At 47.4% G+C, this 25,107-nt stretch overlaps 1 protein-coding gene across 1 annotated transcript in view; it reads left to right on the forward strand.

The window, feature by feature from the left end:
- The window catches only part of LOC133128948 (voltage-gated potassium channel subunit beta-1-like), a 49,581-nt gene that overhangs the window by 23,935 nt on the left and 539 nt on the right, over window positions 1–25,107 (forward strand). Inside the window, exons 2-11 of the mRNA XM_061242756.1 lie at window positions 3,740–3,783; window positions 6,303–6,340; window positions 8,770–8,849; window positions 10,298–10,342; window positions 11,341–11,385; window positions 12,599–12,642; window positions 14,744–14,830; window positions 20,252–20,337; window positions 22,170–22,290; window positions 24,489–24,583. Of these exons, the coding sequence (XP_061098740.1) occupies window positions 3,740–3,783; window positions 6,303–6,340; window positions 8,770–8,849; window positions 10,298–10,342; window positions 11,341–11,385; window positions 12,599–12,642; window positions 14,744–14,830; window positions 20,252–20,337; window positions 22,170–22,290; window positions 24,489–24,583 (685 nt within the window). The remainder of the gene's footprint in view (window positions 1–3,739; window positions 3,784–6,302; window positions 6,341–8,769; window positions 8,850–10,297; window positions 10,343–11,340; window positions 11,386–12,598; window positions 12,643–14,743; window positions 14,831–20,251; window positions 20,338–22,169; window positions 22,291–24,488; window positions 24,584–25,107) is intronic.

Below are 25,107 nucleotides of genomic sequence, written 5' to 3' on the forward strand. Positions count from 1 at the left end.
GCAAGTCGGGAAATCTTTTGGGATGTTGCAGTTAAGCCATCTTCTGCTGGCACGTTAAACCGCACTTCATTGCATGTTGCTCCGGACAAGAGTGTCTGCCAAATGCCTGCAATGTAATCAGACTCAGTTGCGGAGTGACTTGGGTGGATGAGCTACAGTATATAAGTCGAGAATTTTGTTCGTAGGTGAGCGTTAAAACGTCCAAGCCTGTGAAGTCTTGACAGCAGCTAAGACGTGAAAGCAGGTTTCGCGGTTTGACGACACATGACATTAACAGTCCAGGTAGGGTAGGTTGTCGAAATCTGTTGCAGTGAAGATGTCGTGTCTGTCCGTAGATTAGCTGAGACATCAGAGGCCGTTGTCAGATCTGTTGCAGTGAAGATGTCAAACCTGGCTCTGATGTCTTGTCCGTAGATTAGTTCAGACATCAGAGCTGAGGCAGCAGAAACATCAGGCTCCTTATTGATCACGTACGCCCTCTGAATGCATGTGTAATCGCTGCTCCCAGATTGATTCGCGTGTTTTTATAAACATTGCCCTCCGGTGGCCATGTGCACAAGCTGCCACACAGATGTCGTTCTCTCAGTTTGTTAATTTTCATTCTTCATAACGGGAACGCAGAAGGCCCGGATACTCACTAACAGAAATGGTTGCAACCTGTGTTCTTTCTTTTGTCCAACCTGGTTTGCAAAATCTCGGATTGAATCTCCCTTTTTCGAGGGAGATACTGAGAGGTACTCGGGTGGCTAGCTGTTTAACGTCGGTGTGTGTCTACACGGGAACCTCAATCGCTTGGACTCATGGAGTTAATCGTGATAAAATGAGATGCCTGGCATTCGGCAGTGGCTGCTGTCGAGTGTTTATGATGACTTCAGGTGTTTGATTTGGGTCGGCTTTTCATCGTGTTCAGTGGAGGGTGGGGGGGTGGGGGGGGGGGGGATGTGCTTTGAGGGGAAAAAACCCACCTACTACTCAACCCCATCCCTCCCTCTCCCTCTCTCCCTCCCTCTATCTCTCCCTCTCCCTCTCCCTCTCTCCCTCCCGCTCCCTCTCTCCCTCCCTCTCTCATTCATCTACTTTCTCTCTTCCTTCATCCCCTCCTTTTCTCTCACTGCTCTCATTTCTCTCCTCATTCTCCATCCCTCTTTGACTTGCTTCTATCATGTTTTATTCTCCTCCTGTCTCATTCTGTATTCCCCTCTTCTCTCCCTCTCCCTCTCTCTCCCTCTCTCTCTCTCTTTCATTGAGAGGCTGTTTGAAGACTGCAGTTTTGAGGATACAGCACTCAGTGAAGAACTCCCCCCCTCCCCTTCCCTAATCCCACAACTCTTATCAACCCTTAGAACCATAATCGACCCCACTTGTTCGACACCAGGGGACCCTTCAAAAGAACGAGCCCCCCCTCCACCCTCCACCCTCCAGGAGAACACAGAAGGCATATCGTCAGTAATCGTTTTAAAAAAGAGAAAAACACGGTTCAAAGTGTCCGTACGAGCTTTTGCCCGCAGGCCGTCAAACTTTCACCGCATCGAGAGACTCCCCTCTGCAGCGAGTCTCCAGGGGGGGAGGAATTCTGGGAGCTTTTTCGCATTCCCGCTGTCCCGATTGGCTTATGAACCGGAGGTGTGGTATGGGTGCGGAACGGCGTGCGTTCAAAAGAAACCCGCTCCCGACGAAACGCGGCGTTCGCAAGTCCGCTAACCCCGGAACGGCTATGCTACGCTACGCTACGGGGGGGGGGGGGGGGGGGTCTGGGATCGGCAGGGTACTGGGATAAACTGTTACCACGGTGATGAGCCCTACGTGGGGTGTTGAGGGTGACGGACGGTCCCTGCGGAGACCCCTTTAGCAGCGTTTTGCCTGAGCCGGTCAATAACAGCGTGTCATTGAGCAGGGGGGGGGACGCTCTGAATATTGATTTTCTATGCTGCATTCTCGTCTGCAATACAGTTTCTGTGTGTGTGTGTGTGTGTGTGTGTGTAAAAGAGTGTGTTTGAGTCAGTGTGTGTGTGTGAGGGAGAGTGTGTTTGAGTCAGTGTGTGTGTGTATGTGGGTAGCTGGGTGTGTGTGTGTGACTGTGTGTGAGAGAGAGTGTGTTTGAGCCAGTGTGTGTGTGTGTGTTTGAGTCAGTGTGTGTGTATGTGTGTATGTGAGTGTGTGTGTTTGAGTCAGTGTGTGTGTATGTGTGTATGTGAGTGTGTGTGTTTGAGTCAGTGTGTGTGTATGTGTGTATGTGAGTGTGTGTGTTTGAGTCAGTGTGTGTGTGTGTGTGTGTGTGTTTGAGTCAGTGTGTGTGTGTGTGTGTGTGAGGGAGAGTGTGTTTGAGTCAGTGTGTGTGTGTGTGTGTGTGTGAGAGAGAGTGTGTTTGAGCCAGTGTGTGTGTGTGTGTGTGTGTGTGAGGGAGAGTGTGTTTGAGTCAGTGTGTGTGTATGTGTGTATGTGAGTGTGTGTGTTTGAGTCAGTGTGTGTGTATGTGTGTATGTGAGTGTGTGTGTTTGAGTCAGTGTGTGTGTGTGTGTGTGTGTGTGTGTGTGTGTGTGTGTATGTGACTGTGTGTGAGGGAGAGTGTGTTTGAGTCAGTGTGTGTGTGTATGTGTGTGTGTGTGTGTGTGAGTGTGTGTGTGTGTGTGTGTGTGTGTGTACTCACATGAACTCACACATGTTTTGCATGTAAATGTGTATGGATCTGTGCTGTGCCGCTGCTCATTGCTCAGTCAGGGCCCTCCTGGGGGGGTTCCCCCTGTGGTTTATTACGGACACTCCCCTGATTATCGGCAGAGTCAGCACATATGCAGGGACCCCCACCCCCCCGATTCCCCCCGCGTGATCTGATGTCACAATGCACAGTGTGTCAAATCTGCTGCTTTTACCCTTTCCCTCCCCACCATCCCCCTCTCTGTAGGGTGTTTTACCCTTTCCCTCCCCACCATCCCCCTCTCTGTAGGGTGTTTTACCCTTTCCCTCCCCACCATCCCCCTCTCTGTAGGGTGTTTTACCCTTTCCCTCCCCACCATCCCCCTCTCTGTAGGGTGTTTTACCCTTTCCCTCCCCACCATCCCCCTCTCTGTAGGGTGTTTTACCCTTTCCCTCCCCACCATCCCCCTCTCTGTAGCACCCCACTTCTCTCCTTTGTCCTGTCACCCTGAGCTCCAGACGTTTTTTTAACCCAACGTTATCTCCGGGACCCACCGAGGTCACAGATATGCGATGAGAGAGTTCTGAACCGGGTGTTCTAAAGCTGATGTAACAATAGCCACTGGTGATTGAAAGGGAGTTCCAAAACACTGATTTAGAATTCTGGAGGAAAATAAAAATAAAAAACATTCCGAGGGTTAATGCAGTTATTCTGGCTTTCTGTACGGGAACGTGGGAAAGTCGGGGTTAATGCAGTTATTCTGGCTTTCTGTACGGGAACCTGGGACAGTCGGGGTTAATGCAGTTATTCTGGGAAAGTCGGGGTTAACGCAGTTATTCTGGGAAAGTTGAGGTTAATGCAGTTATTCTGGGAAAGTCGGGGTTAACGCAGTTATTCTGGGAAAGTTGGGGTTAATGCAGTTATTCTGGGAAAGTCGAGGTTAATGCAGTTATTCTGGGAAAGTCGGGGTTAATGCAGTTATTGCAGTTAATGCAGTTATTCTGGGAAATTCAGGGTTAATGCAGTTATTCTGGGAAAGTCAGGGTTAATGCAGTTATTCTGGGAAAGTTGGGGTTAATGCAGTTATTCTGGCTTTCTTCACAGGAACCTGGGAAAGTCAGGATTGCGGGTCTCCTGTTTGGGTCTCGGTAAGTACACCCCTCCCCCCATTCCAACCCCCTCCCCACCTCCCCCCCTCCGACTCTCTTCGGTATTGCCATTACTGAGCTATTTCTTTTCTTTCTTTAATTTTTTTTTAAAGGTTTTATTGTTTTAATATGTCTTTGAAATGAAGGCACTAACAAAATTGATTCTGCTAGCAGCGCCAAACAGTGCCCAGAATCTCTAAGCACAATCTGCTTTGGACAAACGGCAGAGGAAGCGCATTTCTTCAAGAAAGGGGGGGGGGGGGTGGGGGGAAGAGAAAAACTGTCACACCCCTGCTTTGTGATCGGTCGGACAGTCAATGGCAGGTTATAGAGTATCATTCCAGTTGCATTCCGTCAATCGAGGCACATAACGGGCCCAGGGGATTCCGCAGCTACCTGGAAGAACCCGATCGATCGATTCCGGAGTGATGGAACACAGCGGACATTCAGAAGAGCTGGTGCCGACGGTTATCTCCATCCGTATGCACGGTGTGTGCGGGGGGCGAGGTCGTGTGTCTCTTATAAACACGCAATTTCCATGAAATAACGAAACAAAACATGCAACATAAAAGACTTCCCTTCTCTTGACCCAATTTGTCGGCCTTTAGCTGCAGGGGAAGAATATATTTCCATAAAATCTAAGGCCCATGTGTGGCTAATTTTGCTGTAATTTGTTTGCAAAGTCAGGGCCCGTCGCGATTCGTTGCCCTCGACGTCTCAGGAATTTCACCGCCGATCCTTTCCGGGACCAGCGAGCGAGACCGCCATCCTGACCCAGGACCAGAGCACTCCGACACGCAACATCGGACCGAATTTATGGAACGGGAGCCACAGCTTGAATGAACGAACCGGGCCTCCGACAAACCGTTTTTGCGGATTTATGTCTCGGAGAAAGACCCAGAGAGCCGTAACAGCCCCGCTCGCCACCCTGAAAGACTACATCGATTTCTCCAACAAAGACAATGTAAACATCAGCTGGGAACAGGGGCCATTAACCCAGGCAATTACCAAGGAAGCACTTAACACGCCCTCCCTCCTAATTTCCGTCATTTAAACAAACACATATTTTTTACACGTTATCATTTTTTAACTGAAACGGTTTTGTTTCGTCCCCATTTTTCTCCTCAATACGGAAGGCCCAATTATGTTTCTGCTGCAGCACAGAAACAGAAGTCTGTTGATTCCGGAAGAGAAGGGAAAGCCAATTTGGGAAAGAAGCAGACATTAGCGTCTCTCCTACGAAACACGCGGTGTAGCTGCTTCGATATACAGTGCATATACTAAGCGCTCACAGAGTTGCATATCAAAAGGAAGACTTTTGATATGCAGCAATCTGTGACCGGCAGTCTGCGGCCTAGTGGCTAAGGCGCATGACTGGGACCTGGAATGACGGAGATTCAAGTCCCAGTCGGGCAGCTGTTGGGCCCTTAACCCCACATTGCTCCAGGGGGGGATTGGCCCCTGTTTAGTCTAGTCAACTGTTAAGTTGCTCTGGATAAAAGCATCAGCTAAAGTAATTGTACTGTAATGACTAGATAACAAACACAGAAACCTATCAGACTGAACCCTCCCGTTCCCTGAGTGATGATAATTGCCGATCGCACCTGGCCCTGTGGAGCCACCGTTGCCACTGAAACAGTCCAGAGACTTCAGCTAAGGTTGTGAGCCTCATCCGTGCACCACCGTGCGGTGCCTTAAACCGAATGAGCCACCCAGCAGCCCCTAAGCTGCCACTGCCTGTCGCACCACCGTTCACACAGACATGAGTCGGAGGAAGACTTGCTGTTACCGGACCGACCAGTGGGGGGTCGCTAGTGAGCGATGAGGTGCTGCTCATCCTGGCCCATTGAAGCCCTCATGTCCCTGGGTGGCACCAGGTCCTCCCGCCCGGGAACTTGTTTAGCACTAGCCCCACCAGCGCTAATGATGATGCCACCCCTTAACCTTTGACTCCTGGACCGTTCTAATGAACGTGAGGGGTGAAAGCGGTTAGTTACGGTTACGGCCACGGCAGGTCGCGGTTCGCATTTCAGCATTTCAGCCGTTGGTTAAGCTTAAGTCCAAACTCCCATCTGTGTGGGTTGGGGAATGTTATTAAGTATGTGCAGATGAAGTGTCATTGTTCTTTTTAAGTTTCCTTTTTATTTCTTTTGTGATCTTTGAAGAATTGGATGAAAGTAATATCCCAATTGTTGATGCGTAGATAGGTACTATAATGAGAAAGAGAGGAAGGCCAGACACCATTAGTTCTGAGGCTCCTGTCTCTAATTAAAGACCAGTCGTTTTGGGAGATTTGTGAGGCATGTGACCTTTCAGTTGTCTGTCAGGTTTAAGCACGGTTCCTTCTCACCTTCCTTCCACATGATGTTCTCTTTCTCTCCCCCTCACTCTACCTCGCTCTCTTTCCCCCCCCTCCCCCTCTCTCCCTCTCTCTCTCCGTCACTCTCTCCATCTCTCTCTCTCTCCCTCCCTCTTTCTCTCCCTCTCTCCCTCTCTCTCTCTTTCTCTCTCGCTCTCAGGAACTTGGGTGACATTTGGCGGCCAGATTTCAGATGAGGTAAGTGATGCTTTCAACGACATTCATGTAACCACACTGCGCCAGTTTACTTTTCTGTCTGTCGTTGGCAGTAAAGAACCCCAGAAACACTTGACTAAAAGCACTGAAGTCTTCACATTTCAGTGGGGGGTGTAGTTTATTTGGGGGGGGGGGGGGGGTATTCTCATAAATTTCCCCAAAACCAAGTCGACACACTATATTAACAACACATTCAGTCACCACTTTCTGTCATGTCTATGACAGTACAAACCCCCAGAAACTTTCACATTTTTACAGGCCAAAGACGTTTATTAGTATGTGTGTTTATACTGAGTCTGTAGCTTAGTCTCTGGTCAATGCAGGGTGAAGTATTCACCCCAGATGCCTCTGACATAGGATCTCAGGCCACGTCCTGCAGCTGTGGCAGCACACGGATACCCCCAACCGCTCTGCTGATCAGCCCGTGAGCGCTGCCCTTTCACAGCAGGGTCTCGCTTCCCACTCCTCTGTGGGTTTGGGGTATACTTGGTTGGCATTTCTATAGCGCCTTTATCCAAAGCGCTGTACAATTGATGCTTCTCATTCCCTCATTCATACACACACTCCCACGCCGACGGCGATTGGCTGCCATGCAAGGCGCCGACCAGCTCGTCAGGAGCATTTGGGGGTTAGGCGTCTTGCTCAGGGAGGCTTTGACACAACCCGGGTGGGGTATCGAACTGGCAACCCTCCGACTGCCAGACGACTGCTCTTACTGCCTGAGCCATGTCGCCCCACACACTTGTATCAGGGTTGTCTTTACATTACATTACATTTTATTTAGCAGACATTCAAGAAAGGTCAGGAGCATAACAAAGTCAAAGAACAAACAATAGAACAGATCAGATGAAGCACAATTCACATAGGATCAGTTGTTAAGCCATGAACATAAGTCTAGTTACACAAGGTAAATAGGCCAAGCTGAACTACCATACCTACAATATATAGTATACAAATTCCAAGTCCAAGATTAAGGTACAAAATACAAAGAGAGATTAAGGTACATTACATTACATTATTGGCATTTGGCAGACGCTCTTATCCAGAGCAACGTACAGTTGATTAGACTAAGCAGGAGAAAATCCTCCCTTGGAGCAATGCAGGGTTAATGGCCTTGTTAATGGCTGTGCAGATCTTATTGTGTGTGTCCCAGTCCTTTACCTTAACCTGTCACACCCGAGGGTTCCTGCCCCGCCCGGCAAGCCTCACAGAAACTGCGGCCGAAGGCCTGTCCTAGCGGTCGCTGTTCATCACGTCTCACTGCCGCCGCGGGGGTCCCGGGTCGCTAGGTCGTGAAGGAAACGCGCAGCGCTCAAGGGCGCCCTCCGGTGGCGGCAGGCGGGAGGCGCGGGCAGGCCGGCGCTCAGACTGCGGAACGTTCCAGATTGCTGCGGGTCAAAGGTTAAGTTGGGGGAAAAAAAGAAAAAAAAAAGAGATGCGAAATGAAGCAAAACAAAAGAAGAAGAAGAGCTGTGGGCAGCATTTCTGTCCTCTCGTCTGATTGGCTTACGGGGTGTTGGATAGAGACGGGGGGAAAGGGTAGGGGAGGCGATATATATTTTTATCTATCCTCAGTTACAAGCATCTGCATTCCCCTGGGAATGACAGAGCAGATCTCTCTCTCTCGCTCCCTTTTTAACTCTCCCTCTCTTTTCTCACTCTCTCTTGTCCTCCTCTCTCGCTCCTCTCTCTCTCCCTCTCTCTCTCTCCCTCCTCTCTCTCACTCTCTCCCTCTCTCTCTCTCTCTCTCCAGTGTGTGGTATGTAAGAGGAAAGAGTCTGCCGCAGTCATAACATTATCCATTCTGAGCTGCTGTGAGCTTTTAAGACCCCCCCCTCCTCCTCTCTCTCTCTCTCTCTCTCTCTCTCTCTCTCCTGGCCTCTCCCACATTCCGCAGTGAGGAGATGTGCCCTTCACAAGTCTGCAGTCTCCGAAATCTCACAGACACAACTCTGCCCTCCAAAAACTCTGCAGACTTCTACAAAGCTCACAGTCGCAATTGTGCCCTTTGCAATTCTGCAGAGACTTCTAGAAAGCTCACAGACATGACTGTGCCCTTTGCAATTCTGCAGAGATTCACAGATGCAATTCTGAGACAAGTACTATTACTCAACACTCAGCGCACATCAATTAAAATAGTTGATTTTAACTGAATTCTTGGGTTTGAATTTGATTACAGTTTGAAGCGGTTTTAACCATCAGACCCAGTGACTCCCCAGGGTTAGGGAGCCCTGTCCCATTCGCACCTGAATGGAGTATCTGTCCTGACCCATGGAGTAATGATTTGGGAGAAGGATGAGGAGATGTGGGCAGGTGACGGAATTAAATGGGACACATCAGGCAAAGCAGGATAAATAACCTGCAGGTGCAATAGAGTACTTTCTGGTGTAATGTGACCCTCTGTCCTGCAGGTGGCAGAGCGGCTCATGACCATCGCCTACGAGAGCGGGGTCAACCTCTTCGACACGGCAGAAGTGTACTCTGCGGGAAAGTGAGTAAGACCGTCGGACGTGGCAGCCGTCCAATCACAGCACAGCGTCCGCAAACTCAACTGTCGACTGGAATCCTGGGGCCTGTTCCACAGAGCAGGATTTTTTACTTTGCTGGATAACTGCACAGAGTAAAATCCAGAACAGCTCTTTTTACTTCAGTCCATGTTCCAGATTTGGGGGGGGGGGGGTTCCATTATCAAGCTAACTCAGTAATCCTGCATGGAACAGGCCAGTGGTTTGAAAGAAACCCACTCAAATCAAATTAGAGCCTGACAAGAAATATCCCCGATGTACTAACATGCACAGTGCCTTTAAGCTCTGCCATCTTCACCCAAATCATTGGTCAAACCTGCTAGTAACCGTCTCGTTCCTAAATCACTAAACCATGACATGGCCACCTCTTTCCAAAATTACTGCACCCCGACCGTGAATGTGACCATTGCTGCAAGGAAGCCTCTAGATTCCCCAGCTTTCTCCAAATCCAAAGACATTTCCAAACACGGCATGGTGCCAATCCAAAGCAGTCCGTTAGAACAGCACCAAAAAATATATATCACATGTGTTTTAGAAACTACTTGAAAGAGGAGAATTAAGCTTTCTAACAATGCTGAAGTTATCCTAACTCCAGATATCAAGGGAGTTGTATCCCGTTGCATTTTCAGTGCTACCAAACCGTGATTTCTGAGAAAAGCGGCTTCAAACTTTTGTCGGGAGAGTTACATGGGGCTGGGAGCCTACTTCGGGGTTACAACTTGTCATCTTTTGTACAAACCCTTTGAACGGTGACAAGCTGGCTAGCCTCCAAACAATGCACAACTGTGGTGTTTAATTACTGTGACTTTCACATCTTGCATTTAAAAGCTTAAAACATTTTTTTTTTTTACTCTGAATTTGGCATCGAGACCTACAGATTATGAAAGCCAATATATTGTTCTACAAAATTAAGCTGAAAGCCGAAAACAGCCCAAAATTGTATGTGAAATTGGCCATCACGGCTTGTTATATTTAGTACAATGTAGAAGAATGAGGGGGCGGCACGGATGGTGCAGTGTGTAGCACTGCCGCCTCACAGCAAGGAGGTCCTGGGTTCGAATCCCCGTCGGCCGGGGCCTCTCTGTGCGGAGTTTGCATGTTCTCCCTGTGTTCATCTGGGTTTCCTCTGGGTACTCCGGTTCCCTCCCACAGTCCAAAGACATGCAGGTCAGGCTGATTGGAGAGTCTAAATTGCCCGTGGGTATGAGTGTGTGAGTGAATGGTGTGTGTGCCCTGCGATGGACTGGCGACCTGTCCAGGGTGTATTCCTGCCTTTCGCCCAATGTATGCTGGGATAGGCTCCAGGCCCTCAGCAACCCCGTTCAGGATAAGATAATAGATGGATGTAATAGAATGAAGGCTCTCTGTACATTAAAAATGTAATATTTGTTTCCTTATGCCTAATATTTTACAGGGCTGAGATAACCCTGGGAAACATTATCAAGAAGAAATGCTGGAGGTACCACGGCTTTGTGTGTTTGTGTGTGTGTAGGCGGGGTGTGTGTGTGTGTGTAGGCGGGGTGTGTGTGTGTGTGTGTAGGCGGGGTGTGTGTGTGTGTGTAGGCGGGGTGTGTGTGTGTGTGTGTAGGCGGGGTGTGTGTGTGTGTGTAGGCGGGGTGTGTGTGTGTGTGTGTGTGTGTGTGTGTGTGTAGGCGGGGTGTGTGTGTGTGTGTAGGCGGGGTGTGTGTGTGTGTGTGTAGGCGGGGTGTGTGTGTGTGTGTAGGCGGCGTGTGTGCATGCATTTGTGCTAGTGTGTGTTTGTACGTTATTTATCTTATTTATCTTTTTCTTTGTCAAGGCCATCTAGCTGTTATTTATTGCATGCTTTGGATGAAGAGACCCAGATAATTAATTTATGGATGCGCTCCATCCAGCATAAGACTTTCATTTATAATCCCCAACGAGGATTAACTGGTTTTAATTTACACCAACTTGGAATGCATGTTCCCTGATGGCCTTTGGTAATTATGCAGAAATAAATATAATTTTTTAAACTTTTAATTACATACCTGTGTGTGTATGTTTTTCGCAGAATAGCGCTACTGCAGTTCTCTGTATTTCTGAGTGTCAACAGAATTTTGGTGGCGCAAATCACAATTGCATATTGATTCAGGTTAAGGTCGAAAAGGTATTGTTCGTTTCCAGGCATTGTCCTTGTAGATGAACGGCTGCCCTTGTAATCTCACCAAGTGCAGCTGGTCTGTACGAGTGCGCCTCGTCTGCACAGTGCGATAATCTCACCCACGGCCCTGCCTTTCCCAGCAGAAGCAAACGCCGCTTTGGATTGGCTGTACCTCTGCTGAGCGATAAAGCTTTTGCTCTGCGCGGATCTGTGCGGCTACAGACACGCCGCTGTCACTCAAACGGGCCTGTTCCTGAACGAATGTGTCCGTGAGTAATCCTTAAAGGGGAAGTCTGTAGCACACTTAACCTTAACCTTAACTGTCTGTTCCCCAGGAGGTCGAGTCTGGTCATCACCACCAAGCTGTACTGGGGGGGAAAGTAAGTGCCTGTACCTCCCCTTTAACCCTCCAAGGTGTAAGATCACTACTTAAGCATTCATAAGCGCTTATGTCAAGAACAAACATAAGGATCTTGTGTCAGTTCACTTGCATATGTCATGGTAATGGTCACCTGCCGCATCAATGTTGACATAACGCACCGTCTGCGGTTATGGACATGGGCGCTTATGAATGCTTATGTGGTGCTTATGAATGTCAGATGTAGGGCTTATGAAGGAGTTACGTTGGAGCCTTCAAATAAAGTGAACATAATCAAACTGATGTAACAATCACTGCAACTGATAATTGAAACAGTGGACTTCTAGAACACTGACTGAATTTTGAACAAAAAAGCCCAAAAAAACATTCCAATTAACCTACTCTTCAAAGGGTTACACTCTCCCATCTCTCTGCTTGTATTGCTAAACCTACAGCACTTAGCACACAACACCCAGCTCCACCCTAAACTGCATTACCCAAAAGGCTTTGTGGCTGTGCTGGCCTGCAGTTGATTAGGCTACAGTGGCACTGATGCACGGCTCTCTCAGCACAGGATACACGCAGCACAGTGCTGACACAGCTGTAGGAAGAGACTGCATCAGAGAGGGGAAATACAGAATAAAAATAAATACGGTTTCAGAAAGCGCACAGGGAATGCTTTCACCACGCTGTCAACTTGAAGTGACAGATTAAAGACTGCTGCACTCACACGGCTGCTGTGTATGTGTGTGTGAGTGGGTGTGTTTGTACGTATTTGTGTGTGTGTATGTTTGTGTGTATATGTGGGTGAGTGTTTGTGTGCACGTGAGAGAAAGTGCATGAGCGTGTATGTGTCTATGTGTATGTGTGTTTGTACGTATGTGTATGTTTGTGCGGAAACGTGTGTGAGTGTGTATGTGTTTGTTTGTGTGTGAGAGAAAGTGCATGAGTGTGTATCTATGTGTATGTGTTTGTACGCATGTGTGTGTATGTTTGTGTGAAAACGTGTGTGTGTATTTTTGTTTGTGTGAGAGAGAAAGTGTATGAGTGTGTATATATGTGTAAGCGTATGTGTGTTTGTACATATTTGTGTTTGTTTGTGTGTATGTGTGCGTGTGTGTGTGTATGTTTGTGTGTATGTGTGCGTGTGTGTGTGTGTGTCTGCATTTTCTGTCTTTTATTAACATTTCTGTGACACTACTAAGTGTGCATCTTTGCCTCCTCTTGTTCCTCAGAGCAGAGACAGAGAGAGGACTCTCCAGGAAGCACATCATTGAAGGTAATTCTGCACTAATAACAGGTTTCCCATCATCCCTGCCTCTGCGCTCTCCTGCTTTGTTTGTTTCCCTCACTCCCACTCTCTCTCTCTCTCTCTCTCTCTCTGCGTCTCTCAGCAGCCGACTCTGTGAAGGCATGCTGATCTCGTTGTGCTGTTTGGCAAGGGAACGCTCTGTCGGGTTCCTTTGTGAGGAAGTGCTGAGCTCGCGCGCTTCGCGAGGGAGAGCGGACGCTGCTGTGCATTGTTTTGAGGGGGAACTCTGATCTTTTGTTACTTGGTGAGGACACGTGGATCTTGTTATGCTGCTCCCCTGAGGACACGCTGATCTTGTGTTTTTCTTCTGGAGAAAACACTGATCTTGTTGTGCTGCCCCTGTGAGGACATGCGGATCTGTGCTATACATATGATGACATGTTGATCTTATTGTCCTGTACTTATGAGGACATGCTGATCTTATTGTGCTATTCTTATGAGGACATGCTGATCTTATTGTGCTATTCTTATGAGGACATGCTGATCCTGTGCTATTCTTATGAGGACATGCTGATCTTATTGTGCTATTCTTCTGAGGACATGCTGATCTTATTGTCCTATTCTTATGAGGACATGCTGATCTTATTGTGCTATTCTTATGAGGACATGCTGATCTTATTGTGCTATTCTTATGAGGACATGCTGATCCTGTGCTATTCTTATGAGGACATGCTGATCTTATTGTGCTATTCTTATGAGGACATGCTGATCCTGTGCTATACTTATGAGGACATGCTGATCTTATTGTGCTATTCTTCTGAGGACATGCTGATCTTATTGTCCTATTCTTATGAGGACATGCTGATCTTATTGTCCTATACTTATGAGGACATGCTGATCTTATTGTGCTATTGTTCTGAGGACATGCTGATCCTGTGCTATACTTATGAGGACATGCTGATCTTATTGTGCTATTCTTCTGAGGACATGCTGATCTTATTGTCCTATTATTATGAGGACATGCTGATCTTATTGTCCTCTACTTATGAGGACATGCTGATCTTATTGTGCTATTCTTATGAGGACATGCTGATCCTGTGCTATACTTATGAGGAGACGTTGATCTTATTGTGCTGCTCTGGGGAGAAAATGCTGATCTTAGTATGCTGCTCAGGAGAGTAAATGCTACTCCTCATGCACTGTTTGTGATATAATGCTGACGTGTGTTTGAGAGGCCACTGTGTTCATGGGGACCAGGAGACACACCAACCTCCGGCTTGTTTGATATCCGCGACAGCTCTGGGATTAGCCCAATGATATCAGTCCAAATGTAGTGCAGGATAATGAGGAGGGAACTGGGCTCACAGCTATGGGGTTGCAGGTTCAGTTCCTCCCGGGAACACAGCTTTCATACCCATGAGCTTAAGATGCTTAACCTGAATTACTTCAGTGCATACCCAGCTGTACAAATGGATCTTCTCTACAGAATGTAAGCCCTTGGACTCACTGATCAAGAGATACTTCCGCGCATATATCTGGCGCAGGGCTTCGACTGGCGATGCGGGCATCACCTCGGGCTGCGTCCTCTTCCTGGTTCTGCAGGGTTCGGGCTTGTTGGTCCGACCGGACCTGCTTGTGAATGTGAAGAGATGTGAATCTCTGCTCCCCTGCGATCTGTGATTGGCACATCAGTCTGAAAGGTTGCGCTTGCGACCTGCTACTTCGGTCCTCTCTCGGGATATTTGATAATCGTGGCGGTCAGACGGGTCGTGCAAGTTCTGTCTACCCACTTATTGTATGTTTCTCTTGGGAATCTGTGATCGGCACTGTAGTCTGACAAGCTTCACTCCCTCTCTTTCTCACTCATTCCACTCCCTCCCCTCTCTCCATCTCTCTCTCTTTCCATCCGTCTCTTTCCCTCTTTCTCTTTCTCACTCACTCCCCTCCCTCCATCCCTCTCCCTCTCTCTCACTCCCCTCTCATTCACCCCCCTCCCTCCCCTCTCTCCATCCCTCTCACTCACTCCCCTCCCTGTCCTCTCCATCCCTCTCGCTATCCCTCCCCTCTCTCACTCCCTCCCTCTCCCTACCTCTCTCCCTCTCTCCACCCCTCTCTCTCTCTCTATCAGGACTGAAAGGCTCCCTCCAGAGGTTGCAGTTAGAATACGTGGACGTCGTGTTTGCCAATCGTCCTGACAACAACACGCCCATGGAGGGTGAGTGGTTGGGTCCGTTGGGGAGGGCAGGGTCAAATTGATTGATTGGAGCTGCCACCCTTGGTGCCATAGCGATATAGCCCTCTGAGCCCCTGAGCCCTGGTCTCAGCAGAGGGGATCCTGGGTAATGTAGTCCATCATTCCTCATTAACGCAGGCGATTTGGATTAGACCACCCTCCTTTGGGGTGAGGGGTATTTTGGGTTGCTGGTCTCACCAGATATTCCTCTCTGAGCTCTGGGGCAGAGGGGGGTGTCTCTCTATCCTGGCACACGCTGGCCTGGCCGTGTGGATCTTTCATGCTCACAGTGCTCACATACACTCGCACAATTATACAGACACACACAGACACATGCCCACGCATGCATTCACACACAAGTACACACATACACAGAAAACACACTCTCTTGCACACGCACACACAGACACAGAAAACACACACTCCCTCACAAACGCACACACGTGGTGTGGCACAGTGCTCATTGTCCATGGGGCATGTAGCATGGAGGTCACAGATTAAGCCCCTTTACATTACTGTCACATCCTCTGCACAGCCACGGTCGTCCCGAGGGCCCTATTCTCCTCCACCGCTCCTCTCCTCCACACACGCGATTGGCTAACACAGGAGGAATACATTCTCACTGCTGGCTATTTCCTGTTTGGCCTCATATCCTGTTTTTGAGTCACTTATTTCCTGTCTTATATCCTGTCCTCTCACTGTCTCACTACTTCCTGTTTTGTGTTTCTTATTTCCTTTCGGTTATTTCCCATTTATTTATTTATTTTGCTTTTTAGCGGGCTTTGCTCCCTCTTTCCCGTCTTGCTTCCCGTTTCCTCTTTCACGGTTATGTCCCGTTTGGTTTTTAGTGCTGTCCATTTCCTTCCTGTTTGGTCGTAGGGATGATTTTTCCCTGTGTGCGAGATTCCCGGTGGGAACATAACTTTGAGTTATTTCCCCGTTTGTTTTGATCGTGAGTTTTGATCCATTTCCATATTTACCTGATGTGGTCAGAATCCGGGGAGTGCCCCTGCCGAAAGAGATTAAAATCTTGCACCGATACATTCCGCACTGCATCTTATTAAGAGCCGGCTCTAGGCATAGGCACCACAGGCGATCTCGTGGAGCCCAATCTGTCTGGAGGGGCCCCCAGGTCTGCACACCCCCCTCGCCTGTGTAGCACATAACTCAAACAGTAGTCTCCTGAGAACGTCTTGCCTAGGGCCTCCAGCAGGTTAGAACTGGCCCTGGTGCTGTTTGTTTGCACAGACCTGTCTTATTGCCATTGGCAGCACATCTATTAGCCAGCAGCGGTGTGACTTTTTCGAGACCTTTCCCTCCTTCCTCTGTGTTGTGAGGCGATGCCAGGCACCCAGCGCCTAATGGTATGGGGGGGAAACTCCAGTCCAATGTCTCGTTAAAAGCCAGATACTCCCCCCCAAAAAAAACAAACAAACAAACAAAAAAAAACAATAGGCTGCTCTGGCAACATATAGTATAGTATAGGGCACTTAAATTCTCAGGACATTGTGTCCTTTCTGACCGGTTCACACCCGAAACAAAAGGACATCACCTGCACACACCCTCCCGCGCAGATCGGGCCTGAACACAGGAAATCCATTTTTAACAAAAGGCCATTTTTTTTAACTTAAATAACAAAACACAGTAACCACAATAACCCTGCAGTGAATCTCAGCGACTAACGGAGGCAAATCTCATGGACACGCAAGGCAGGCTACTGCCTGCGGGCCCTAGCACGGGGGCGGGGGAAGGGGGCCCTGAGCACTCAAATATAGTTTTTGGTAACCCGGTGACAGTGCACCAGGGTATTTTCTGCTTAGCCTAGTGGCTAAGTTTCATGTCTGTGACTGCTTCAAGCCGCAGTGTACGAGACTAGCCACAGCTGGTGGACCATTGGGCCCTTGAGCAAGGCGGCTTGTAGCGTAGTGGTCAAGGTACATGACTGGGAGCCACAACGTCAGTGGTTCGAATCCCGGTCGAGCCACAATAAATGATCCGCACAGCCGTCGGGCCCTTGAGCAAGGCCCTTAACCCCACATTGCTCCCCGGGCGCTGCACTGTGGCTGCCCACTGCTCCTAGGCAACTAGGATGGGTCAAATGCAGAGGACAAATTACCCCTACGGGGTTCAATAATCTTATCTTATCTTATCTTATCTTATCTAACCCCACAGGGGATTGGCCCCTGCTTAGTCGGTCCAATCAACTGTAAGTCGCTTTTGGATAAAAACGTCCGCTAACTAACCGCAATTTCTCTGGAATCTTCTCCGCCGATGGATGGGCGGAAGGGGCGTGTCAGTCCGGCCCCAGCAGTACAGGATGATGACGGAGCAGCTGTCCAAGGCTAGCATTGTGGCGCGCCTCATTCATCACGGCTTCACTTACAGGTGCAGACTGACTTATCAGCCGGCAGTGCTTCACAGTCTTGGGGCCGGTGGCCCCCACGCTGCGCATGCTAATCCCTGCTCCCGTCGGCGCTAATATAATTAGCGGGGTTTGATCGAAACCGTTAATTGCTTATTGATTAGGTTTCGACGTCGCTCGACAGCCACCGTTAGTCAATTTTCAGCGAGACGCGTGTGGCGCAGCGGGTGTGTTTTGTACAAATTGTACCCAGCTGAACTCACTCCTAGGCACGTTGCTCCTTAAATAGTCTTGCAAAGTTTTTTTGTTTGGAGTTCACTTTGACTTTTATTTGCTCCTGAGAGGAAACAAATGTAAACACCAATGAATTTTATCTGTACGTACGCGTTAGTCTACTCATTGATTCAGAACAATGGCTGTCTTGTGGTGATGGGCTCAGATCAGCGTTAAATTGACAGCACAATCAGACCTAATTAAGCAGTGGCGGGTGGATCCACAAACCGGCCTAAACAGGCACAGGGTTGGGAGAACACAGGGGTGACGCTCAAGGGCACAGCAGGTGCCGTCTCACCTGTCAATCACCTGTTCCATTTCCGTGGCAACCAGCTGGCTCCTATCAGCTGAACAGCCTGCTTATTTGATTGATAATTATCAATCAAGGTCACAAACGTGTGATGAGAACGTTCTTAGCTGAACATTCTAACACTGATGTAACAATCACTGCTGCCGATTGGAAGCAATGGAGTTCTAGAACACTGACTCATAATGAATAAACAGTCCAATCAACTGGTTACTCTTCAAAAGGTCAATGCCTGCAGTGGGGACCATAAGTATTTGGACAGTGAAACAGTTGCAAAGGGCTGTAATTCCTACACCATGCACTGCTTATGGATGCGAATACCTCACCAGACGCTCGCCTTTAATTGGAGGGTATGTCGATCCACATTGACTGCACTGTAACCCTTTAAAATTGTGTAACTCTCCAAATCCTTACCAACCCAAGTGCACGTTATTGCAGTCCCGTTCGGTCTCGACGTTTGTGCCTCCAGTTCTGCCCGGCTGGCCCGTGCTCATAAAGAATCTTAATGCAGGAGTTCTGACCTTGGATCAGTTCTGCTTTTTTAGCTCATAACGGACGAGGCCCATCGAACCCTGATCCCAGTTGAGCACTTCCTCTGTGAGAGGCTCTCTACACCCGGGCCCTGGCCTGTCTGCGTAGAACAAGGCCTTACATCTCAGTGTGACATCCTACCTACACTCTCAGAAACAAGGTGACAGTGCAACTACATTTCAGCCCTTTTACGGAGCAACATGGTGATTTGGCGACACTTATATGCAATTTGCGGAAACATGATTAAAGTATTAAATGTATTGTCCTATTTTTGTTGAGTATGTTTTCCTTGTGTGCATCACACAATGATAACCACTCCCCTTATCCCTCCCCTATAACTTGTGGCCCGTAGTTTGCACCGCTGGCCTACAGGCAAGACAATGCAAATATTTCACTAATGTTAAGTTCACTTAAATTAGACTGCCTTTTAAGGAGTATTACATTATTTCTGGTTATATTCATTTAGCTAGCTAGCTAACGTTAGCCAGCAAGCTAGTTTGCCGTCATTAGGTGATGTTATTGACAACATTAGCTTGCTAGTTTGCTTTCATAAGGACGTTATAGTTGTGCTTTCATCTTAACTTGACTAGCTATCTCGCAAGCAAAATTATTATTGGATAAGTCAGCGTCCTTACCTTAGCTATCGATTGTTGATATACTAAGTTAGCTAGCTTGTGAAAATTCAGTCTCCCAAGAAGAGTGCGTATCAGTGGGGGCATGGCCTGTCAATCATAGTTCTCATTACCACGCCCAGACAGCAACTTTTATAGTCAGAAATTTTGGCTTTGAAAAAAAAGTTTAAAAATCAATTTCAATGGCTGAATAATAAATAAATAAATAATTCACATTTGTTTTGTTGTTGCCTAAAGACAACTGGCAAGTGTTACATTCAACCACCATGCTCTCCTTTAAGGAACACATTTCCCAATTGTACCCTGAAAAAGTACAATAATTTTCTAGTTGGATACTTGTTAAAGTACCTTTAACAATCAAAAAACGTACACATGAATTTTGCATTGCTGGCTAGGGGTACAATTTTATGCACCTATATGGTACCACCCCAGTGAGAAACATTTGTACTTTTTTAGCCATTTATTGTACCTTTTTCTCCGAGAGTGTACTAAAGTAATTTGGCCAGTCATGTGATGTTCGGGCAGGCCACTCTAGAAGAACACAAAGGGGTTCAGCGCTAATTTTATCTTTTCTACTTTTCACTGGAGAAGCACGGAGAATGTGCAAGGAAGAATGTGTCTGATAAAAAATTCCATTTCTTCCCCCACACACACACCCAACTCCAAAATCCGGCAATTCGCCCCCATGGTTCACAAAAAGGGCTCAAGGCACTCAGAGAAAATATTTGAACTCCAATACACCCCCCCCCCCCATCCACACTCCTCCACCCCCTCAGTTTCTGTTTAGCTTTTTTGGGTTTTCTCCACTGTAGAAATGATGTCCCGGCCAGTATTTATTTTATGGGCAGGGACACCTGCCCTGTCTCCTGAGTGTACTCTGTGTCTCTGTGAGTGGGCACGTACCAGGAAGACACCTGTTTCCTGTCAGGAATGTGCTGCACACACAGTAATAAAATGTATTTTGTGCAGTAAGGGATTCATCCTCGCTCCACGTCTCATTAATCTTCGCCGGGCGAGGAGAGATAAAGGATTCGTCTCCAGTTAATTATCGTACATAATTATGCGTCTCTATTTTACTGCGCACCTGGGTGTTTTGTGTCAGCGCCCTAGTCCTTTATTCATGAACAAAGTTGAATGATTGGTTGACTGATTGGTATATATTCGCGCCCGTTTAGTTTGTGTTTTGCTTCTGGGCGGTTGGTTGTCCGATTGGCTGAACGGTTGGGTGTACCATGCTGATTGGTTGAACGGTTGGGTGTCTGCTGTGCTGATTGGTTGGTTTATCCTTGTCTCCGCAGAGATCGTGAGAGCCATGACCTATGTGATAAACATGGGGATGTCCATGTACTGGGGCACCTCACGGTGGACAGCTATGGAGATTATGGTGAGAGGGAAACCAACAAAAAACCTCCACATAACATCAGCACAACCTCAGGTCAACCCTCATAAAGCTCAAAGAACCTCATGTCAACCTGAATGCAACATCCACAGAACCTCAGGTTAACTTTCTGAAAGCTTAAACTACCTCAGGTCAACCTTAATGCAATGTCCACAGAACCGCAGGTCAACCTGAAAGCAACTTTTACGTTACATATCATTAAATTACATTACAGGGGCGACATGGCTTAGGCAGTAAGAGCAGTTGTCTGGCAGTCGGAGGGTTGCCGGTTCGATCCCCCGCCCGGGCTGTGTCGAAGTGTCCTTGAGCAAGACATCTAACCCCTAAATGCTCCTGACGAGCTGGTCGGTGCCTTGCATGGCAGCCAATCGCCGTTGGTGTGTGAGTGTGTGAGTGTGTGTGAATGGGTGAATGAGAAGCATCAATTGTACAGCGCTTTGGATAAAGGCGCTATATAAATGCCAAACATTTACAAGGCATTTAGCAGATGCTCTTATCCAGAGCGACGTAACAATGAAGTGCAGATCAAACACAGGGACAAGTGTGAAGAGGACCCTAGAGGACAGTACGGTTCCGAGTCCTAGTGTGATCACATAGATACAGTTTGAACCCTTGAAGAATACATCAACTTCCGAAATAGCATACCTATACCAATTAGACCAATACAATATTATAATATTGTATTGTTGTACTCAGCAAGAATACCCTGAGTACAACAATACAATATCTAATACAATACAACAATATCTATATAACTATATATAAATAAACAAGGCTCATAATGGTGGTTGCACACAACCTCAGGTCAACGTTACTGCCACATCCACACAACCTCCATTCCATCTCAGTACATCTGTAATACAGCATACTGATACAGAAACCATGAATATGTCACAACATAATAAACATTTCCCAGTTAAATCATGCAAATTTTACCCTAGTGAGTTCCCTGAAATAGGCAGAAATGCTTTGGAAAATAACTAATATTTTGAATGAATAAATATGCGCGATTTGTCCCGCTATGTTCACGTTCATCTGAACGTGTCGTCTGATCAAATGAAAAAGGCTGGGAAATTTCCTTCTGCCGAGTGTTCGTTTCACGGTTGGGAGATCTGGGAATTGAGGCATTTCACAGAATTGCATTATTTTTAAACAAAACCGGGGTTTATTTTGACAGTTTTAAGATAATAATAAAAGTGGAATTGTGTGCAGAATGTGCCAGCTCTTTCTCGGTCATTGTTTTTATTTCATCACAGTGCCTTCATTTCCAAAGGAAGCTAATTCTGTACAGTTTAAAAAAGTGCTGTTTGTACCTGACGGAGGCTGTATGTAACACAGATTAGCGTCACAGCAGGAAATGAAATGCCATGAATACGTTATCCACATTTCATTTACATCTTCTTTTCCCATAGCTACCAAGCTTTAAATCAGTTTGGGATGTGACTGTAGTCTTTGTGTAGTGAATGTGTTCTCTTTTCCACTCTTCTACCCTCTACCTCCACCTCTCCCCCTCTTTCTCCTTTCCTCTCTCCCCATCCCTTCCTCCCTCTCTCTTTTCTCCCCCTCTCTACCACTCTCTTCCCCTCTTTCCCCCTCCCATCTCCCTCCTCTCTCTCTCCTCTCTATCCCTCTTTACCGCTCTCTCCCTCTCTCCCCCCTCCTCTCTCCCTTCCCTCCCCCTCTCCCTCCCTCTCTCTCCCTCTCCCCCTCCTCCCCTCTCTCTCTCTCTCCCTCACCCTCTATCTCCCTCCCTCTCTCCCCCTCCTCCCCTCCCTCTCTCTCCCTCCCTCCCTCTCTCCCTCCCTCTCTCTCTGTAGGAGGCGTACTCGGTGGCGAGGCAGTTTAACCTGATCCCGCCCGTGTGTGAGCAGGCAGAGTATCACTTCTTCCAGAGGGACAAGGTGGAGGTGCAGCTGCCCGAACTCTACCACAAGATAGGCAGGTGTCAATCACACGCCGGCCAATCGGAAGAGAAGGGTGCAGGATTGCGATTGGGTCCTCTCTCTCCCAGAGGCAGATTGCAACTGGGAGCATTTACAATTTGCTCAGCAGATCTTGTTAACATATAGTATGACCTGCATAATATGATGAGCAGAAATACTACAAGGCAGTCCTGATAGGTGTCTGCTCATTGCCATAGAAGCCTGTCGCCTAGTGGCTAAGTACATGACTGGGACCCGCAAGGTCAGTGGTTCAATCCTCGGTGTAGCCACAATAATACCCGCGCAACATTTGGGCCCTTGAGCAAGGCCCTCCACCCCGCATTGCTGCAGGGAGGATCGCCCCTGCCTAGTCTAATCGACTGTAAGTCGCTTCGGATAAAAGCATCAGCAAAATAACTCAAATTAAAATTAGAACAGAGCCACAGGCTACAGCCATACGCTACGGAAACAACAGCGAATTAGGACAATGCACGAACAGCCCGGCTCTGTACATATAAAAGACATAAATACATAAATTTACATACTATTTGTAGCGTGTGTTTACACGGCGCGGTATTTGCTGAAGGAGGCCGATTCCCCCGGTTATCTGTGATCCGTGGGACCGCGTGGGAGCCCACCACCTGGCCGCCCGCCCGGATTCCCCAAATGGGTCGGTGCCGGCACGCTCACGCCATCGTCATGCCGACGAGGACCCCAAACAATTACAACCCTCCACCGCGCCATTTTTCGGATGGGGAGTAGTGATCAGGACAAAGGATAGATCAAAGCCCGCATTCCTATCTTTTCTATTGAAAATATTGTATGAGCTCCAAGGAAGGCTAGTTAAGCCAAAATGAACGCGTGTGAATCTCCTAACATATTATCAGATATTCTAAAACAAGCTAAGGGACTTATGCTAATGCTTTTTGCTGAATCAGGCTTCCTCAATAGTCGAAAAATACTTTTGATAATAAAAGTGACACATAGACACACACGCGCATGTGCACGCACACATACACTCAGTGAGCACTTTATTAGGTAGACACCAGCTTGTTAATGCAAATATTTAATCAGCCAATCATGTGGCAGCAATGAAATGCATAAAAGCTTGCAGACATGGTCAAGAGTTTTTTTTTTATTATTGTTTTTTAGACCAAATGTCAGAATTGGGAAGAAATGTGATCGAAGTGACTTTGACCGTGGAATGAATGTTGGTGCCAGACAGGGTGGCTTGATCTCAGAAACTGCTAATCTCCTGGGACTGGATTTTTATGCACAACAGTCTCAAGAGTTTGCAGAGAATGATGTGAAAAACAAAAAACATCCAGTGAACAGCAATTCTGCAGGCAGAAATGCATTGTTAATGAGAGAGGTCAGAGGAGAAGGGCCAGACTGGTCAAAGCTGACAGGAAGGTGACAGTAATGCAAATAACCACACATCACAACAGTGGTATGCAGAAGAGCATCTCTGAACACACAATGCATCATAATTCTAAGTAGGTAAATAAGTCTAGTAAATACCTAATAAAGTGCTCAGTGAGTGTAGATTCATACACACACACACACGCACAGACCCATACACACACACTTGCATGCATGCACACAGACACATACAGATGCACACATGCGTAGACACACATGCACGTACACACACAAGCATAGACATCCACACACACGGACACAAACACACACACATACATGCACAGACACATGCATAGACCCATACACATACACTTGCATGCATGCACACAGACACATGCATAGACACATGCATGCATGCACACACACACGCATAGACATGCACACACGCAGGTGTGCACCGGCCGAATGAAACCTTTCCACCTTCGGGTGATGCTACTGCCAGACATGGGGTTGGCCAGTTCTATATGGGTTCTATGTTGTGTGGGATTGTGTTTCTTTTTTTAGCGGCTTTCTGTGGCACAGCTCACTGTGTTGTCTGTGTTGTTTTTTCTGTGTTGTCTGTTGTTTGTGTTGTTGTCTGTGTTGTTGTTTGTGTTGTTGTCGGTGTTATCTGTGTTATGTTGCTGTTTGTGTTGTCTGTGTTGTTGTCTGTGTTGTGTTGTTGTTTGTGTTGCTGTTTGTGTTGTCTGTGTTGTTGTCTGTGTTGTGTTATTGTTTGTGTTGTCTGTGTTGTGTTGTTTGTGTTGTTGTCTGTGTTGTCTGTGTTGTCTCTGCACTCCTGTGCTCCTGCAGGTGTGGGCGTGGTCTCCTGGTCTCCGCTGGCCTGCGGGATCATTACGGGGAAGTATGAAAACGGTATCCCAGAATCCTCCAGGGCCTCCATGAAGGTATTGGGGAGTCATGTGATACCCTTTCTCTCTGTTGATTGGCCAACACTGAGTCTTTTTTTCCGTAGGTACTCTGTTTACTGAGTAGGGATTCAATCAGTTCCTCATGTCTGACAGTTTCTTCCCCTGTCCAGCTCAAAGGAAAGGAAGATCTGTTTGGTAACAGGAGACGTCAGCATTGGCAGTATGGTGTGCTGTCTATTGATCCTCCTTCGTGTCTGCCTCGACATCAATATTAATAATTATTCATCATTATGCAGAAGCATGTTCAGCTTCAGTAATGGTAGAGGGAATTCATATCTAGTTATTAAACAGAAAGAGTGTGCCTTTTCAATTCTCCTGTGAGCTTATTTTTAATATGAATTCTTTATTTTTCCTTTTCTCCCAAATGGTAATGCCTAATCATGTTTGCTTGTTGACATTTCTCATCACAGCATTAGTAAGTGCACTACTTAGAGCAGTGCACTTACTGCATTAGTACACTTCCTGCTGGTGTTGTGCGCTTCCTCCTAGAGTAGTTCACT

This window comes from Conger conger, chromosome 5 (assembly GCF_963514075.1).
Source record: "Conger conger chromosome 5, fConCon1.1, whole genome shotgun sequence".
Classification (NCBI taxonomy): domain Eukaryota; kingdom Metazoa; phylum Chordata; class Actinopteri; order Anguilliformes; family Congridae; genus Conger; species Conger conger.